Below are 17,348 nucleotides of genomic sequence, written 5' to 3'. Positions count from 1 at the left end.
AGCGTCCACCGCCCGCGCAGTCGCTTGGTTGCTTCCGTCGCCTGGCGTGGTGAGGTCGGTGCACGTCTTGATCGCACTGCTCGCTCTCCTTCCTCGTCATCATCCTCATCGTCATCATCCTCATCGTCATCATCCTCATCGTCATCATCCTAGCCATTCTCTTCTATCCTCGATAGCATCCGTCATCACAGGCGAAAGGTGAAACTCCACCATGGAGACACTCGTAGCCTCCGACGATTACGCAGCTGGCGGTACAATTCCCTTTCATGGAGATGACGCTGACGCCATTGCAAACGCGAACGACGCTGAGATGAACGCCGAATACGAGCAGCCCGGCTGGGAACACGAGGAACGCATGGAGGAAGAAGGGGAACAAGAAGGGGACTCTAATTCAGTTCTGAAGCCGACAGATGCTTTTCCCCCTGTGGTAGGAGAATCAGAAGAGGTGATGGAGTACGATCAAGATGCTTCTGGAGATGCCGCTGAAGAGGCAGACGAGGATGGCGATATCGACATCGGCGAAGTGGATGAAAGCGCAGACGTCGTCATCGCAGACGAGGAGGAACAAGTCGATCAAGAAGGGCAAGATGACTCCGCATACGAGCAGGGTGCTGAGATCGTCCAGGAGGTAGTGCTTGATGATGAGCAGGAAGAGCAGCAACATGGTGACGCGCCCGAAGCCACAGAGCTCGCATCTGATAATCCACCTGTACTGGCAGCGGTAGCAGAGAGCGAAGCGGCGAAGCTGGGCACGAGTCAAGAAGGTGACCACTCCGGAGAACCTTCATTGTCAGGTCCAACAGTCGGGGCAGCGACTGATTCATCCGCAGATGTACCCACGGATGCACCGAACGTCGACAGTGAATCTGTGGTAGCGCATGAACAGGCCACCTCAGAATCTACAGTCCGTGAGCCATCGCCCTCCAGCGGACAGCAACACGAGAGCAACGCAAATGCTGATTCGAGCGGTGCGGAGGGCGCAGCCAAGAATGCCGACGTTGGAGGTGCCGAACAAGCGGCTGACGAAGTCGAGGACGACGACCAGGCCGGAGACGCCTCATCCTCGGAGTCTTGGGATGCCGGAGAAGAAGAAGATGAGGTAGCAATCGAACCCATTCGGCTGTCTTTCCAAGACCAATCGTTCGCCATCTTCTCTGCGGACCCAGAGTCCACGAGCTATCTGGCCTGGGACGATGAGACAGACACACTCAAGACTGTACCGGCTCCGAGACTTGCCGTGGACGAAGATGTATTCTGGTCGCCGCTTGAGACTCTTTTCAATGCTCTGAGAGTCAAAGATGCACTGGGGGAGTTTCTTGAAGGCGAAAGTGGAAGTGAGCTGGTGATGACGTTCCCAGAGCTGGAGCTGACGGTTCGAGAGGTGAGTAGTAATGCCACTTACGACATGCGACGACTGTTGGATGGCTTGTTGACGTCTTTGACCCTCCGCCGTTTCCCGATATCAGGACAATGTTTATGCTCGCGAGATCTCCCTCACCCATCTGATACGTCTTCACCATCAGCTGGGTCTTCGAGACAGCATGCACATTCGGATCTCTGAGGATTCGAGATTCATCTCACAATACAATCTCTTGGCGCAGCAGATCGCTCAAGCGCAAAAACAAGGAGCTGAAGATACTAGCGGAGAAGAAGTAGGCGCCCCTGAGGCCGAAGAGGCAGTAGCAAGCGCGAGCACACTCCCTCTCACAGCGGAAAGTGATGGGGTGATGGGAGAAGGTGGCGCGGCGCAAGATGAGAGGGTCGGTGCTCTGAAGAACGCAGATGCCGCACACGAGGAAGTCGAGGAGGCATCTGCCACTGTGGCTGCAGAAGTGAAGCCAACAGCTACCGAAGAGGCTGCGGACATTGACGGTGAAAGCGGAGGCGCGGACTTGAACACAGCCAAGAATGGCGCTGTCGATGGCTTGGCCGCTCAAGACGCCGAAGCAGTACAGAAAAGTGGTGCACAGCAAGGAGAGGCTTCGGCCACCTCTACTTACGAGGAGCATGGCAGTGAAACCGTCCGAGAAGCAGATGGCGCCGCGGAAGAGATCATAGAGTACCAGGAGGAAGGCGATGAGCAGCTCTCTGCCCATCTAGCCGATCAGGAGGAAGGCGAGGCCGAAGATCAGACCGGCTCATACGAAGAAGTCGGTGTCGACGACGTTGACAATGATGCTGCAGAAGGTCAGCAAAGTCTCGATGCTGCAGCTTATGCTCAAGAAGAAGATGAGGAGGAGGAGGAAGGCTACGTCGATGAGACTCAAGAAGCGGAAGCGGAAGGAGCCGATGATCAGGAGACAGACAATGTTGCCGAGCATCCGGATGCAGACCAATGGCAAATCGTCGAGGGCGAAGAGGAAGAAGCCGACGATGAAAATATCGACGCTCCAGAGGAGGAAGCTACCGCAGCTGCGGATGTAGGCACTGCAGACTATGAGGAGCAACTGCAAGAAGAGTCTGGTGAAACGACCGCCGGGTCCACAAATGGCGACAAAACAGGTGCGGCTACCTCACCTCTTCCCGAGAGCATTCCCAACGGCGCTTCAAAGAGACGATACGCCGATGATGACCTGATTGAGGAGGCAACCTCCGCGGCAGATGCCAAGAAGGCCAAAGTGGCCTGATTGGCTGTGCTCTGTTTACGCTAGGCAGATCCACAAGCTTTGCCGCCCACTCTGCTGCGCGCCGTCCCTTCTATCAGACCGCTGCCAGTTGATACCCCAGCGATGGTGATCGATCAGGTATTCCTGGCTGCTCCATACACCATCCTCGAAGCGGCGCTCATGCTGCTACAGGTATCCTGACCGGTCACACCTTTTGCCGATCTGTCCCTGTGAACGTCCATAGCAATTCGCCGGAGAGTCGCTGATTCCACAGCAGCCCTACCAATACTCCCGCGACACACTATACCCATCGCCTCATCGTAGAAAGCTCTTCGAATCCAAGACCTGGGACGCTGGCATGAAGATTACGAGACATGCTCTCACTCGTTCGCTGTCATTGTCCACGATACATTCCTCCCCCTTCCGCAAGACTCAAAGCAATTCCTCCATTCCAATTCATCACACACTCTCCCCCTTCGACACCTCTTCCCCACAGGTATCCCAGCGAGCGAGCTTCGCAAGTTGCCAGGCCTTGTTGAGCCCTATCGTAGGTACGGTCAGAACCAGGTAAGTAGGCGCGCCAACTACACTGACAGTCGTGGATGATGCCGGAGCCTCTGTGGAGTGGGAAGGGGGATGTGGAGTTTACCAAGCCTGTGTTGAGTCTGTACTTGTACCCTTCATGCGTCTGCACCCAATTGATTGTTCATGCCTTCTGTAGTATTGCCAAGTAGCTGGTCTGCCATGTTCCCAAGCGATTGCGTCGATTGCCCTCTGCTCTGCCGCGCATCGACGCGCCTCCCGTCGCTCCGCCTCGAGACGAGACGCAACGCACGTCGAGTGGAAGCTTCCGAGGCAACGCTATCCGCTTCCTCCCCCATCACCAGCATCCCTCGTACATCATGTCGCAACCACAGGGCTACCCACACTACCAAGACAGCCCGGCTCATCAGGCTGCATCGCGGAAGATGAAGCGCAAGCATCAAGCTGGTGGATCCCAGCAGCAACATCAGCAGCAGCGAATGCATCCCAATCACCTACGAGGCGGTCCAGGCGGGGGCAGCTCTGGCGCTGGCAGACAGGCGTTCCTTGTACCGCCGGGCAGCACGGGACCTATGGCTTGGGGACATGCATACGAGGATGAGGGCACAGACATGATCATGGGTGAGTTTGACCCGGCCCAGCCCGGCCTCTACTCGCGTATAGAGCTAGAGATGAGATGTGTGGACTGACAATCAAATCTCAAACTGCTGCGCTGCTCTGGCCCATTAGACGAGATGGACCGTCTGACCCCTAGAGACCTGGCTGTGGCCCGCTTCAGGAGGAATCACGACTTCATTGAGGCCATCTTCGACGAGAAGAAGATTGGTGAGCAGAGAGACGATAGATGAGGTGCATACTTTCAGTCTCTGACGCTTGTAGCGGATCTTCTATTTCATGACCACTCATGGCAGCCAATCTCGAGCCTCCTCCCTCTCCTTATGCTGATCTGTCCAGGAAAGATCTTCAAGCGCAGCTAGACCTGTCAGAAGCGCAGACGGCAGAGATGAAGAGACTCCACGAGGAGCGCATCCAATCGTTCAAGCAGAATATCAGTGCAGAACAAATCGAGAAGGACGTAGCAAGACAAGCAGAGGTTAATCCTGAGGAGGAAGCAGCGCTCGAACCGTGGGCAAGGAACGCCGGGAAAGGCAGAAGACTGACTGCTGGATTTGCATACGTTCAAGCTCGCACTCCCGAAGTGGTGAAAGGAGCCCTGAGGGCTAGGGAGACGGCTTTGGCAGAACAGAGGGCGGAGCTAAGCGCAGGTCAGGAGACGGCTGAGGCGAGGCAGCAGAAGGCTGCCGAAGATGAAGCGATCCGAAAGCTCAACTTGGAGCATGGGATGGAGCCGCCTGCCCCCGTCAGCATGCCTCCTCCGCCTCAGCAGCCCCGACCCCCGCAACAACAGCAGCCAGTGCCTCCACAACAGCTACAGCAGCCAGAACCTCAAGAAGTCCAGCAACAGCAAGTCTCAACAGGCCCTTCGGAGGAGGTTCAGCAGCTTCAGCCAACGGACAAGGCTCCTACAGACGTCGCAGGCGAAGCTGTAGACGCGGATGCCGAAGCAGATGCGGATGCAGATCCCGACGCTGATGCTGATGCCGATGCTGACGGCGAAGGCGAAGGTGATGGTGATGGTGATCAGGAAATGGTCGAGCTTGTGGACAACGGGGAAGGCGGCGCTGCTGGATTGGCGGCAGTGCCAGAAGCAGCTGCGGATGGACAGGCTCAACAGACACAAGAAGAAGAGGTAGCGGATGCTGCGACCGCAAATGAAGAGGCGGAGAACCTCACACACCCTCTCTCAGCAGAGGCCGAGGCTGCCGCATCGGCGCCCGAAGACGCGGGTACAACGATGCCGACAGAGGCCACACAGGAACTTCCTGTGGTTTCTGAAGCTGCTCCAGAAGCTGCCGCCGAGGCTGTCCCGGAAGCCGCTACTGAGGCTCCTCTCGAAAGTGTCGTGCCGGCTGAGCCCGAGACTGCGACAGAGACTGCACCCGCGGCTGCAACTGAGGCAACTGGAGACGCAGAGACCGCTACAAAGGTCGTGCCCGAACCCTCGGAAGCGAGTGCGGGAGTTCCTCCGGTCGCCGAAGAGGTTTCGCAGCAGCAGCCGTCAGAGGAGATCATGAAGGCTCCTACGCCACCACTGGATGAAAATCTGGCGGAGAACGATGCGCCGAAGCAGCTGTGAGGTGACGAAGTGGTAGTGGTGTCCTCTTCGTCGTCATTGGCTTCATTTCGCCTCTGTCGGTATCTTTGTCTGTTTGTACAAATATAATTGCTAGTCACAGTCATCCTGCTCTTCTCCTTTACACCTGAAATCCTTATATCCTTTCCGTCTGGGCCGGCGCTATTCTACTCGGTGGCGGCGACGACATTGATGCCGGAGTGGAAGCTGACGTGGAAGAGGGTGATAGTGAAGCAGACTCTGGAGTAGCCAACGCTTTGCTTCCACGGTTGCGCTGGTGGTGCTGGATGACCATCTTCATCCTGTTTTGCTCTGCCGCTAGGGATCTCCTGCACATCTCCCTGCGATGAGTGAGGAGCAAAATGGGGGAAAGGCAAGGATTTGTTGAGTTTCCCACTTCGTACGACCTGCGGGACGACCTCTCTGTACTCACCAGCTGGTAACGCTAACGAGAACGAATGATCCCGCCCCCCAATTTGCACTTGTCCTCAAGCTCCTCCCTGTGACCATCCTAATCGCCGTCACACCAATGCCGGTACACAGCCCAAGGAGGTAGGATCTCCGAGCACATGGCATTCGACCCTCTGCTAGTCGATGTGCCGATGAGGAGATGGCGGCTGGTGCAAGGGCCGAGGTGGAGGAGGAAGAGGAGGCAGAGGAGGGAGTGGGTTGATCGGGGACTACGCCTGTGGCTAGACGAGAGGCTTGCAGAGGCTGCTGCTGCTGCTGCTGCTGCGAAGAGGCTGACGAGGAAGAAGAGGCTGACTGCGACATTGTGTACGAGTGAGCTCTCTGCAGTGATATCTGTGGCTGTTGATGGTCAGTGTTAGCAAGGCTAAGGTGATGGATGAGTGGCCAGATCTTCTCGATGAGCAAAGTAGTCCTGCTTGACTTCCACTGCCACTTCCGCCGCGGAACTGCGCCAGGCTGCACAGACGCGGACGCCCTCATGACGCGAAAGGCGCCGAGGTGTGGGGCGTACGCTTCTTAGTGTCTTGTCCACTTTCCCATGGCCCGCTTCACGCCCTCGACGTCGACTGCGGTCTCGTCAAAGGCCCAGAGAGGTGGAGTTGAAGGGACAGTCAGTAGCGATGGTAGTGCTACTCGCAACGGACAGTCCATCGATGGCTCGTCTGCTCCACCGACTCAGTCCGCCGCCCTGCCGAAGCCAGCATCTTCTTCCTCTGACCGCGACCGGGGAGGCATTCGTGCCATAGCCCGTACTGACGTTCACCGGATCACCTCAGGCCAGGTAGTTCTGGACCTCTCCTCTGCGGTCAAAGAGCTGGTAGAGAACGCCCTCGATGCAGGTGCTACCTCCCTCGAGATTCGCTTCAAGAACTTTGGACTAGACTCGCTCGAGGTCGTCGACAATGGCGCTGGTATCAAGCCGGAAGATTACGAGTCGGTGGCTCTCAAACATCACACTTCCAAGATCGAGAACTTCGACGACCTCAACTACGTCAAGACATTTGGCTTTCGGGGAGAAGCCTTGTCGTCCCTCTGCGCTCTGGCGGAAGTGACCATCCTCACAGCCACGCTGGAGGAAGCTCCGATGGGTACGGTGCTTGAATTCGCCCAAGATGGAAGTATCGCCGACTGCACCAAGCGCATGGCTCGTCAGAGGGGCAGTACAGCCACCGTCAATAACCTCTTCCACTCTCTGCCTGTCAGAAGGCGCGAGATGGAGAAGCATTGCAAGCGGGAGTATGGCAAAGCACAGGCGCTGCTTCAGGCGTATGCTCTCATCTCCAAGGGCGTCAGATGGAACATAGTCAATATCACAAAGGAGGGCAGAAAGAATGTAGCGCTCGCCGTTTCCTCAGCTACCGGAGCTGATTGGCTGTCCAAGAACTTTGCTTCCCTCTTCGGGGCGAAAGCTCCGGTCACCCTACAAGCATTGGACATCGTGCTCGAAATCGAGAGGCCAAAGACGAGGAAGCGTGACTTGGCTCCTCAGAGGTCTTCGGCCGTCAAGAGACGCAGGCGAGAGGTCAACAACTCAGATGAAGAGGATATTGGAAGTGACACAGGGTCAGATGAAGAAGACGGCGCCGGTCAGGGGGGCCAGGAGCTCAATGGCAAATACCAGACTGTCTTGATCAAAGGTCTGATCTCGAAGCCCACCAAAGGCAGCGGCCGGACTTCTTCCGATCGTCAATTCCTGTACATCAACGGTCGGCCTTGGGATAGCCTCAAGGTCACAAAGGCCTTCAACGAGATCTACCGCCAATTCAACGGCTCACAGTATCCTGTCGTCGTTGCCGACTTTACCCTGCCAACCGACAGCTACGACGTCAATGTCAGTCCGGATAAGAGGACAATCTTCCTGCACGACGAACAACAGCTCGTTGAAGCCCTCAAGACTGGTCTTGACAATCTTTTTGCCCCTTCGCGGGGTACCCTCGCGGTCAACACGTCCTTTATGCCCAGCCAGGCAGCAGCATTTACCCAGCAAAGGCTGCCGTTCCAACGCAGCAGCAGTGCGGAAGAGGAAGGCGAGGAAGAAGAAGACGATCCACTGAGTCCACGAAGGGCAGAGCATGCCGTCTCGCCAGAAGCAGAAGAGGATGAAGCTGGCGAAGCCGAGCAGCAGACTTCTGACCCAACACTGTTGCCAAAACGTGATGCTGATCAGCCCCCCGAAGAGAGTGATGAATCGGAAGGAGAGGCGGAGGCGGTAACGAGTGACAGCCGGACTCTGTCTCTGTTCGCCCAGCGGCAGCCCGTGGACAGACCTCCGTCAAGACCGAGCGCCGCCTTCTCGACATATCAGAGCACTTCGAACCCTTCAGAGAATCGCAATAGTGCGGACAGAACGGCTGCCAGCTCCCTACGAGATTCTTCTCGTTTTAGCACAAGCTCTCTGTCATCTCGGAGAGCTGAACCTGCTTTGCACTCAAAGAAGGGCGCGCCTATGACCCTTTCTTCGCGCCGTGGGGGTCTCCAGTCTGTGCTAGCTGGCTTTGTTGCTCCTGGCAGTCAACGCCCCTCGCTCTCGTCCGATAGAAGGTCAGATGGGGAGCAAGAGGACCAGCTGACGGCGGAAGAGATCGAAGCTCTTGAGTATCGAGAAGATGTCGCCGGATCGGATGAGAGCGTCGAGGCAAGTCCCGAAGCCCAGCCCGCCACAGAGGAAGGTCAAGGAAGAGAGATGGAAGAAGAGAGCACGGTAGACGACCCACAAGCCCTTCGCTCCAAGCACGTCTCGCTGCCTGGAGATGCCGCGGACGAGGACGAGGATGACAGGACTCGCAATCTAGCAAGGTTGGAAGCATCGGCGGCAGAGACGCACGCAACCGAGCCTGTGTCCGTCGCTGAGACCTCTGCCGGGATTGCGCACGATTCGAGCGGACAAGTCCCCGTCGATATGGACGCCCTGAGGGCCATGGTCGAGCGGCGCAAAAGGCTTGCTCAGAAGGCAGCCAGAGAGGCCGCAACCCGTCCTGTCTCCAGTTCTAGCAGCGTCGATGACTTTTCCACTGCCGGTCTCTCCAATCGCGATGCACAGCAAGTAGAAAGCGAGCTGCAGCGAGTCATCACCAAGTCAGACTTTGCGCACATGACCGTCCTTGGTCAGTTCAACCTCGGGTTCATCATTGCCCGTAGACGCGGTGAGACGGACGGGAGCGACGACCTCTTTATCATCGATCAGCACGCCTCGGACGAGAAGTTCAATTTTGAAACCTTGCAGGAGACGACTAAGATCCGGAGTCAAAGACTGATCCAGCCTCGCTTGCTGGAGCTTTCCGCGAGCGATGAGCTCGTGGCGGTGCAGCACGTAGAAGCGATCAGACTGAATGGCTTCGACATCGACATTGAAGAGGAAGGCGTGGCTGGCTCGAGGATCAAGCTCTTGGCTCTGCCCGTGAGCAAAGGGACGACCTTTGGGGTACGCGACCTCGAGGAGCTCCTCTTCCTCCTGCGGGACGTAGCTCCCGGCTCCTCGAAGGCGTCAGGGGTACGCTGCTCGAAGGTGAGAGCCATGTTTGCCTCGCGTGCATGTAGGAAGAGCGTCATGATTGGGACAGCGTTGAGTGCCAGACAGATGGGCGGGATTGTGCGGCAGATGGGGATGATTGAGCAACCATGGAATTGCCCGCACGGGCGGCCTACGATGAGACACTTGGCTTGTCTGAGGGCATTGGAGAAGAGCAGGGCATCTGAGGGAAGAAGACAGATCAATTGGGCCAGTCTCAAGACCTCCTGATCGGCGGAGGAGGCAATTGGAAGCGAGACATTTCTGCTGTACATCAACTCAACTGGCACGCGTATACCCTCTGATGGTTCAATGTAACAATGTAATTTTGCGAGCGGAATGTGGAAGCTGAGAGAATGCGTATATGTACACCAGGGCAAAGCACCTGGCTTGAAGAAGGTATGTTGTATATGGGAAGAGGTGACAAGTAGCAAAGCTATGAAGCGAGACAAGGCGAGGCGGTACGAGGCGACTCAACTCGTCTGTCCCGCCTTTGCAGCCGCTTCCTTCTCGGCTTCCTTTTTCTGAGCATAGATCAAGGGGGCAAGGGAGGGGAAGAGAGCCCATCAGCGTCCTGCTATCTTCTCTATCTCCTTCAGCTTCCTCTTTGCGCCTACTCACCGCCTGCTTGTCTCGAATGATCTGGGCGTCCCTCTCCCTACGGGCGGTGAGGGAAACGCCGCTCTCCTTCTTTCCCTTGTTGGCAGCAGCTGCCTTCTTCTGCGCCTTGGCACGGTCTGTGTCTCTTTGATTGCCGCCTGAAAGGATTGCATCGTGGAAGGTGGTAGACGAAGAGGATGACAAGGTAGGGGAGGGCAGGAGGGAGCAATGGCGGTTGTGAGATGGAGAGTCTGCGTGCGCGAAGGACGCAGTCACTCACGAGTCATGCTGGGATGCTATGCTGAGATGTGCTTCCGTCTCCTCGTCTCTTTCTAGGTATTGTGTAACCCAGCACTGCTCTTTGGACGGCGTATGAGGTGATGAGGCTGCAAAGGGGCAAGGTCGTAGGGACGTGGTGAACGGGACAAGATACGGAAAGGGCCAGTCAGTGGCTCCAGGCAATGCACGCCAAAATCCAAAAGCCTGTCGGGGGGCGTGGGCGCGCGTCTTGATAGCAACCGGGGGACCATTACAGCCATGAAAGACCTCTTGAGGCGGGGCGCATCTGATTGAGGTCAGGTATCGTGGGCCACCAATGATGCGTCAACGATCAGTCATTTCTCACAAGCATAGGAGTGGGAGTTGCTTTGCTGCTGCTGCTTCGGGAGGAACGGGCCGATGCGGGAGCGGCGCCGGACAAGGAGCTTCTGTTTGATCAATGGACGGACAGGACGGTCACCAATAGGACAGGATTTATGTATTTCGACTTTTTGTCTGGATATCTTTGAGATCCTCACACTCCCTACATTCGCCGTTCACACTTCCATCATATCACTAGGCCTCTCCAACCCAGCCTTTGCCAACCCTCCCCTTTCTCGGCCTTCGAATGCCCATCACCACCCCGCACTACTACGACTTGCACGGTCCCTCTTCGCGGGCAGTATCCAAGCAAGACCCTTGAGCAATCTACCTCCACCTCCCCTCATGTCTCACTCCTTCTCAGGGGCTCCTTCTACCGCGGTCGAGGCGTCTCCTCGAGGTCTCCTTCACCGCTTGCGAAGCGTCAAGCGCCGCAGCCTGCCAGCCTCTCACGGATCAGCTTCTACCTTTGCTAGATTGCAGAAGGATGAAGGACAAGCGATTCAAGAAGCTGGCTTAGATGAAGTCAGACTGACCAGCGACAGAACTCCCGCTCGCCTCCTGGCCTCGGAAGCCGTCGACGTCGCCCCTGCCGCTGGAGCAGAAGAAGACCCGCTCACCGCGAGCGAAGCCATCCGATTTGGCTCTCAGGTACTCACTTTTACTCCAGACCAGAAGGACTCCACGATCCAATCACGCATAGATCAAGTATACAAGGAGCAAGTCAAAAGCCACTTTGGCTCCAATCGGTGGGCCTTCCTCTTTAAGCCCGGCAGGTACAACTTGGACATCAAGCTCGGCTTCTACACTACTTGCCATGGCCTTGGAGCGAGTCCCAGCGAGGTCGTCATCACTGGTTCCGTACGCGTTAAAGGAGACTTTCTGCCAAAGAACAATAGCACACTCAACTTTTGGAGGGGTGTCGAGAATCTCACAATCGTACCTGCTCTAAAGCAAGATGATAGAAAGGTCGTCTGGGCTGTCAGTCAGGGCACCTTCTTTCGTCGCATACATGTCAAGGGAGACATGGTGCTCTCCGATGGCGACGGGTGGTCTTCGGGTGGATATAGTGAGTCTCGAAAAACGTTTCTTCAAACCTGTCAGAATAGCGGCGATGACCCTGACTACTACTGACTGCTACTACTCGGGGCTGGATCATTCCAGTTGCCGACTGTGTCATAGATGGCACGATCACCAATGGCACACAGCAGCAATTTTTCTTCCGCAACACCAGCATGGGCTCCTTCGTAGGCGGGTCCTACTCTCAAGTGTTCGTTGGTTGCAAGGGCGCACCCAAGGAGGACTGGCCATCCAAGCCCTACTCTGTCACTAAGGCGACGCCTCGTGTGAAGGAGAAGCCGTACATCACTTACGAGGACAAGAAGTACTGGTTGAACCTTCCACGGCTGAGAGAGGGTTCCGGTGGGCCCAGCTGGTCTAAGAGCAGCACGAACAGAGGCTCTCATCTCAGAGTTCGGCTAGCTACCTTCCACATAGCCGAGCCCTCGAGAGACAATGCCACGACGCTCAATGCAGCTCTTCACAGGGGCAAGAGCATTCTCTTCCTTCCTGGTGTCTATCAGCTCAACTTTGCTCTGCAAGTTGCTAACCCTGATACTTGCTTGTTGGGCCTGGGGTTGGCCACCCTGCGGCCCGCTCATGGGACTCCCTGTATTATCACCGCCGATGTAGATGGCGTGACGCTGGCTGGCCTCTTACTTGAAGCTGGTCCGCATCCGTCCAGCACTCTGTGCTCCATTGGCGATGCAAAAGCCTCCACACCTCACAGGCACAGCCCTACGATGGTACAAGACGTCTTTGTCAGAGTAGGAGGAGCAATCGCAGGTCGATGCCACTCCCAGCTCCTGATCAATCTCAGGGATAGTATCATGGACAACATCTGGCTCTGGAGGGCGGATCATGGTGAAGGGGCTGACTGGTATACTAATCAGTGCACAGTCGGTTGCATTGTCGAAGCACGCAACGTCACTGGCTATGCTCTGTTTGTCGAGCACAATCAGGGCTTCCAAGTGCTGTGGAATGGCAACGGAGGAGCGGTCTACTTCTACCAAGTGAGTCGGATGCGAAGGCAAGGGGGAGCGCTCAAGTCGGTGGCTGACTGCAACGGCTTTCATTGGTCAATATCGCAGAGCGAGCTTCCCTACGACCCGCCAGGCAGCAAGATCTGGTCTCACTCCAACCGCAAAGGCTTCCCCTCGTACAAGGTCGCTCCTGCGGTCACCTCTCACTACGCCAAGGGTCTGGCCATCTACTGCGTCTTCAAGACTCCGGGCGTCCAGTGCCATACTGCCGTCGAGCAGCCCCTTACAACTGCTACCGGGGACGATGGGAGACACACGGTAGAGGTGCGACATGTCACTCTAGGCCGATTTGGCGGTGCTGAGGGTACGGGGATCAGGCACGTCATCAATGGACGCGGTGAGGGGGTGGGACCGACGAGGCAACGGGTGCGATTGTTGGACGCCTACAGGTGAGCGGGGCAGAAGGTGTGAAGGGAATGAGGAGAAAGAAGGCGATAGCGCTCCATCGCAAACACTCTTATCTGGATACCTGTACATTGAGCGGCTCCCCTAATACTCCCCTCTCAGCTCGGGGCGACGTAATGACATCTCACAGGGCTAGTCCCACAGTATCAATCTTCGAGGGAAGTGTGTGTGCAAACCATCAGACTCTTTGTAGCAAAGGTGACGAATGTGTATACATTGTCTAGAGGTACTCTACAAGACAAGGCGAGAATGAGGAAAGAGGAACGCATGCAACATGGCGATGCTGCATAATTTTGAACGGGATACACCGCATAAGGCTTAGATGGTGCCCGCCCTGGCGCCCTCGAGTCTGACGGTAGCCGCTGCACTCTCCTCTGCAGTCCTCCTGGCCTTTGCATCGAGTGCACCAAGCATGAGCGTCGTCTCGAGCCTGTTGGGCTCGCTCTTGAGCAGCTTTGCCAGCTTCCTCTCCTCTTCTCCCAGCGTAGGCAGAGCCGCCAATCCTTGAGCCACACGGGCAGCATTCTCTGTGCGCTTGCGAGCGATCGAGGCTTCGAGCTTGGTGCGCTCCCGGGCGAGCTGGCGGGACTGGAAGCCCACGTTGCCGGCTTCGCTGAGGTAGTCGTCTACCTGCTCCAGTGTCTGCTCCAAGGCAGACGACAGGACGGGGGTGTGGGCGAGGGCTAGGTTTGTGTAGGCTGGCTCGATAGCCGATCGCGGCGGGTGGGATAGAAGCGAGGAGCTCGAAGGGGGGAGGATGGAGGGTGCAGGGGCTGATGGCGTTGAGAGGGTGGAGATGAAGGCGTCCAGGAGCGCAGTGTTGTGGAGAGAAAGGGGCAGCTCGTGGAAGACCGAGGAGGAGGTCAGGCGATGGTCAATCAGACCCTTTGTGGTGAAGTCGTTGCTCTTGTAGGCAGCAACGAATTCAGAGGAGAGACGGTAGGCTTTCACCACTGTGTTGCCTTGAGCGGACTGCGCCAGGTCTAAAGGAGTCAAGTTGCCATCTCGTCAGCCCTTGGTCGTCATTGGTCCCGAAAGGCCCACTCCGCTCCCAGCGCATACGACTTACCATGCACGAGCACCACGGCCCTCTCCATTCCGTCTCCACCCTTGGCACTAGCAGCTCCCTCCTTGTCCATCAAGTTTCCAACGAGCTTCAATCCCTCCAGCACCTGCGAGGTGAAGATGGCTCCCAATCCCAAGAACGACGAGACATAGATTCCCACGGGGTTGGCATCAGCATTCACGGACGACAGCAGCGAGAGGGCAGTGGTAATATGGCGAGTAGCAGATGCATTTGACGAGCCAGCAGAGGCAGCTGCGTTACCGCGCTCATCGTTCGAGTCGTCGCTCCTGAGAGCGTTCCGCGGCAGACCAAAGAGGTTTGTCACTTCGAGAGCCCCCTCTAGATTGAGACCGAGAAGTAGTCCAGTAGCTGTGGAAGGGTGGGCATCCTTGGAGTGCTTCACCAGCTTTGTGAGGGCGAGACCGTCCAGGCGGATCGAGGTAGGGGGGCCAGAGGTGAGAGACAGAGCCAGGGCGGCAGCGTCCAAGTCACCAGACGAGGCCTGAGCTGTCGAGCCAGGTGCAGCGGAAGAGGCAGGCTTGGCCACGGCGGCAGCGGCGGCGGCAGAGGCAGAGGGGCGAGACATGGTGTTGGAGTGAGTAGCGAGGCGAGGCGCGAGAAGAAAGCGTCGTGCGAAGGAAATGCATTTTCGACAGACGCAGCCTCGGAGCCACGGCCAGAGCCCACGGCCAGAGGAGGGCCAGATCTCGGAGCCGAGACAGAGCGGCGGACTTTCCACGACATGGCCTTAGCACACCGCTCACTCCACCCAACACCACACGAGGCAGAGGAAGCACAACCGTCACCACCCATACCACTGCTGCTACCGCATCTCCTCTCAATCCATCATCATGGCTCTTGCTGCACCTCTTCGCGTAGGGCTGGCTCCCTGCTTTCGTCTTCGTAGCGGATTCTCTGTGCCCCGGCAAGTCCTGAGGAATGCCTCGACGTCCTCGCAGCGCGGTTTCCAGGCCCACAGCCGCACTGCTGTTCTCAATGCCGGACCACGCCCGGGAAGTGCCAATGCCGGCAGCAAGGGCTTCAACTGGTCTCTTTTAGCCGGGGCCGCTTTTGCTACTACTGCCTCCGCCGCCATGGTCTCCCGAAACACCATCCACTGTGGTAAGTATGCGCGCCACGCAACTGGTGTTGGAGTGCTATGCTACCCGCGCCCTTGCGCCACCAGCAACCTGCCTCGCCATGTACAGTCACACTGACGCTGTCCTCTGTCCTTTCCACCGTGCTTCTTGTTCCCTCTATAGATGCCACTAGCTCCTCTGCCCTCGATCGCTCTTCCTACACCGGCTTGAGCGGCTCGAATGAGCCCGCTCCCGAATCCATCGTCAATGTCTACCAGCTCTCCTTCGGCGTCGTCTGTGGAGTGTGTGCGGGCGTCTTCATCAAGAAGGGTCTCAAGTTCATTGCCTTCCTCCTCGGTGGAGGGTTTATTCTCCTACAGTACCTCAATTCACAGAAGCTGGTAAGCGTCAACTGGGGTGGAATCAGCAAGAGGTACGATGGACTGGTAGGGAGTGTTGCTGGACCGGGAGAGAAGGTCAAGGGTTGGCAGGGATCGACGGCTGGTAGAATCTACACCAGATTCGAGGACTTCCTCACTGCTAACTTCCAGGAGAGGGCAAGTCTCCTGGCCGGTCTGGCATTGGGCTTGAGACTGGGATAGAGGCGAACATTTGCGGATAGAACTTAGCACGGAAACAAGCAATGTACAAAGGAAATCGTCTACACAATGCAAAGCGTTACAAGTATAAGTAGTCTGGCTGTCGTCCTTAGGACGCATCGCTGAGGACCCATGGTAGCGTCTCCTCGACCTTGCCAATGAATTCCCAGTCTGCCTGCTCCTCGCCAGCTTCTACATTGAACACCGCGACCCTTCCGCCCTGCCTCCTGACTTGGCTCGCGAAGCCAGCAGCCGGGTAGACTGTGCTGCTGGTCCCTAAGACCAGCAGGAGGTCGCAGCGCTCTATGAGGTCTTCGATGGAGTCTAGCAAGGGGATCGATTCACCAAACCATACAACCGCGGGGCGCAGTAGACCCTTTGAGCCATCTGATTGTACGGCCATTTTACTACCTGAATTTTGACAGCTGGGGAGAGGGCAGTGGGGTAGTGAGGACAGAGGCAAGTTCTCGATTGGTCTCGAGAGATCCTCTGTCGCACGTAAGGCAGGTGCGATGGGGGATTCGAAATTGTCCGAAGTGTCTTTGCAGGAGAGACAGCGGGTGCGGAAGAGAGACCCGTGCCTTGATCATTTGGAAATGCGGGGCGAAGCAGAGGAGCAGCGTGGGCAAAGCTGTCCAAAGGTCAGTGACTCCGACGAGTCTCGTACAGGCGCAATCAAGAAGTGGGTGCCACCGGAAATAAGCTCCACTCCTGGTTACTGCAACTCACATTTCGACTGGGTCAGGTGGACTTACGCCCGTCTGCTCCTCGTAAGCAATATTAGCTCGCTTGGACAAACCATCGACGCTATAGAAAAAAGGTGCAGATGCACAAGCGAGATGCACAGTGCAAGTCTTCGTCAGAGTTTGCTGCTCCATGCCGCACGGCTGCTACCCCGCGCCTAAGCTCACTTCTGCGTGACTAGTCTAAAGCTTCCTTGGCCATGTGGCCCGATAGCGGCGCCTGGGAAGATCTTTCGACTGCCCTCTTCTGTGCTCAACCAGCTCAAGGCGTGATGGGCTGAGTTCGGTTTCGCCTTGAGACAGAGTTCCCGTCTCCAGTGATAAAACTGCCACACTTGAGATGGGTTGGCGCGAAAGGCTTGTGGCGTGGCTAGCGACAGTGGGTCATGCTGACGCCAGAGTGAGGCTGGACCACTGCCTCTAAAGGTGGGGACTGTGCAGGGGTGAGGGTCATGCAGGATGAATGAGTGTGCGCCCTAGATCGAGGAGTCCTGCATCACTCACTCCCACTGGCTGCCGAGAGACCCGCGCCGGCAAGGGCGAGTGGAAAACGCGCTTGGGTGCACGCGTGACGGAACGCGACTCGAAAATGCGTCGGCAGCGAGCTCGGGGCGTCGGCCGAAGACAAAGACATGACCGACGGATCGGAGGCTTAGCAGCGGCCGAAAGAGGCAAGATGTTCAAGGGGCGAAAAGTCTAGCAGTGATCTCGGTGGGTGGCAAGGGAGGGCGCGAGTCAAGGGATGCAGTGCAAACTTGACTCGATGGCCAGATCAAGGGACTCTTGCGCCCAG

At 56.9% G+C, this 17,348-nt stretch overlaps 9 protein-coding genes across 9 annotated transcripts; 5 read left to right on the top strand and 4 right to left on the bottom strand.

The window, feature by feature from the left end:
• Positions 1-49: 49 nt before the first annotated feature.
• BCV69DRAFT_158620 (hypothetical protein) lies at positions 50-3,083 on the top strand. The gene is made up of 4 exons (XM_025489409.1): positions 50-1,381; positions 1,467-2,115; positions 2,248-2,502; positions 2,931-3,083. The coding sequence occupies exons 1-4, from the start codon at positions 212-214 to the stop codon at positions 2,966-2,968; spliced, it is 2,112 nt and encodes a 703-aa protein (XP_025349050.1). The 5' UTR covers positions 50-211; the 3' UTR covers positions 2,969-3,083.
• A 740-nt stretch (positions 3,084-3,823) lies between these two features.
• Positions 3,824-5,559, top strand: BCV69DRAFT_158721 (hypothetical protein). The gene is made up of 3 exons (XM_025489410.1): positions 3,824-3,974; positions 4,061-4,602; positions 4,642-5,559. Exons 1-3 carry the CDS (start codon positions 3,884-3,886, stop codon positions 5,344-5,346), a joined length of 1,338 nt encoding a protein of 445 aa, XP_025349049.1. The 5' UTR covers positions 3,824-3,883; the 3' UTR covers positions 5,347-5,559.
• A 10-nt stretch (positions 5,560-5,569) lies between these two features.
• BCV69DRAFT_241199 (hypothetical protein) lies at positions 5,570-5,925 on the bottom strand (the record flags this gene model as incomplete). Its single annotated transcript, XM_025490006.1, has 2 exons — positions 5,570-5,684; positions 5,777-5,925. Coding segments are annotated over 2 exons (264 nt in total), but the record flags the coding sequence as incomplete, so codon positions are not given.
• Positions 5,926-6,293: 368 nt separating this feature from the next.
• On the top strand, positions 6,294-9,663 carry BCV69DRAFT_281796 (DNA mismatch repair protein MutL). Its single transcript, XM_025492113.1, has one exon. The coding sequence runs from the start codon at positions 6,353-6,355 to the stop codon at positions 9,551-9,553; it is 3,201 nt and encodes a 1,066-aa protein (XP_025349047.1). The 5' UTR covers positions 6,294-6,352; the 3' UTR covers positions 9,554-9,663.
• On the bottom strand, positions 9,344-10,512 carry BCV69DRAFT_281795 (four F5 protein). Its single transcript, XM_025492112.1, has 3 exons — positions 10,203-10,512; positions 9,944-10,080; positions 9,344-9,846 (listed from the first exon to the last, which is right to left on the bottom strand). Exons 1-3 carry the CDS (start codon positions 10,207-10,209, stop codon positions 9,796-9,798), a joined length of 195 nt encoding a protein of 64 aa, XP_025349046.1. The 5' UTR covers positions 10,210-10,512; the 3' UTR covers positions 9,344-9,795.
• Positions 10,513-10,906: 394 nt separating this feature from the next.
• On the top strand, positions 10,907-13,065 carry BCV69DRAFT_311592 (hypothetical protein; the record flags this gene model as incomplete). The annotated part of the gene is made up of 3 exons (XM_025494872.1): positions 10,907-11,630; positions 11,726-12,633; positions 12,712-13,065. 3 exons carry the CDS (start codon positions 10,907-10,909, stop codon positions 13,054-13,056), a joined length of 1,977 nt encoding a protein of 658 aa, XP_025349045.1. The 3' UTR covers positions 13,057-13,065.
• Positions 13,066-13,253: 188 nt separating this feature from the next.
• BCV69DRAFT_293127 (hypothetical protein) lies at positions 13,254-14,754 on the bottom strand. Its single transcript, XM_025493826.1, has 2 exons — positions 14,138-14,754; positions 13,254-14,051 (listed from the first exon to the last, which is right to left on the bottom strand). Exons 1-2 carry the CDS (start codon positions 14,718-14,720, stop codon positions 13,387-13,389), a joined length of 1,248 nt encoding a protein of 415 aa, XP_025349044.1. The 5' UTR covers positions 14,721-14,754; the 3' UTR covers positions 13,254-13,386.
• Positions 14,755-14,957: 203 nt separating this feature from the next.
• On the top strand, positions 14,958-15,815 carry BCV69DRAFT_311590 (hypothetical protein; the record flags this gene model as incomplete). Its single annotated transcript, XM_025494871.1, has 2 exons — positions 14,958-15,256; positions 15,343-15,815. The coding sequence occupies exons 1-2, from the start codon at positions 14,986-14,988 to the stop codon at positions 15,813-15,815; spliced, it is 744 nt and encodes a 247-aa protein (XP_025349043.1). The 5' UTR covers positions 14,958-14,985.
• Positions 15,816-15,921: 106 nt separating this feature from the next.
• Positions 15,922-17,332, bottom strand: BCV69DRAFT_289828 (DHS-like NAD/FAD-binding domain-containing protein; the record flags this gene model as incomplete). The annotated part of the gene is made up of 5 exons (XM_025493679.1): positions 17,060-17,332; positions 16,724-16,988; positions 16,542-16,619; positions 16,224-16,393; positions 15,922-16,199 (listed from the first exon to the last, which is right to left on the bottom strand). Exons 1-5 carry the CDS (start codon positions 17,187-17,189, stop codon positions 15,922-15,924), a joined length of 921 nt encoding a protein of 306 aa, XP_025349042.1. The 5' UTR covers positions 17,190-17,332.
• Positions 17,333-17,348: the final 16 nt, after the last annotated feature.

Source organism: Pseudomicrostroma glucosiphilum, assembly GCF_003144135.1.
Source record: "Pseudomicrostroma glucosiphilum strain MCA 4718 unplaced genomic scaffold BCV69scaffold_4, whole genome shotgun sequence".
Taxonomy (NCBI): Eukaryota; Fungi; Basidiomycota; class Exobasidiomycetes; order Microstromatales; family Microstromataceae; genus Microstroma; species Microstroma glucosiphilum.
Note: the sequence above shows the minus strand (reverse complement) of the source record. Positions and strands in the feature narration are given on the sequence as shown.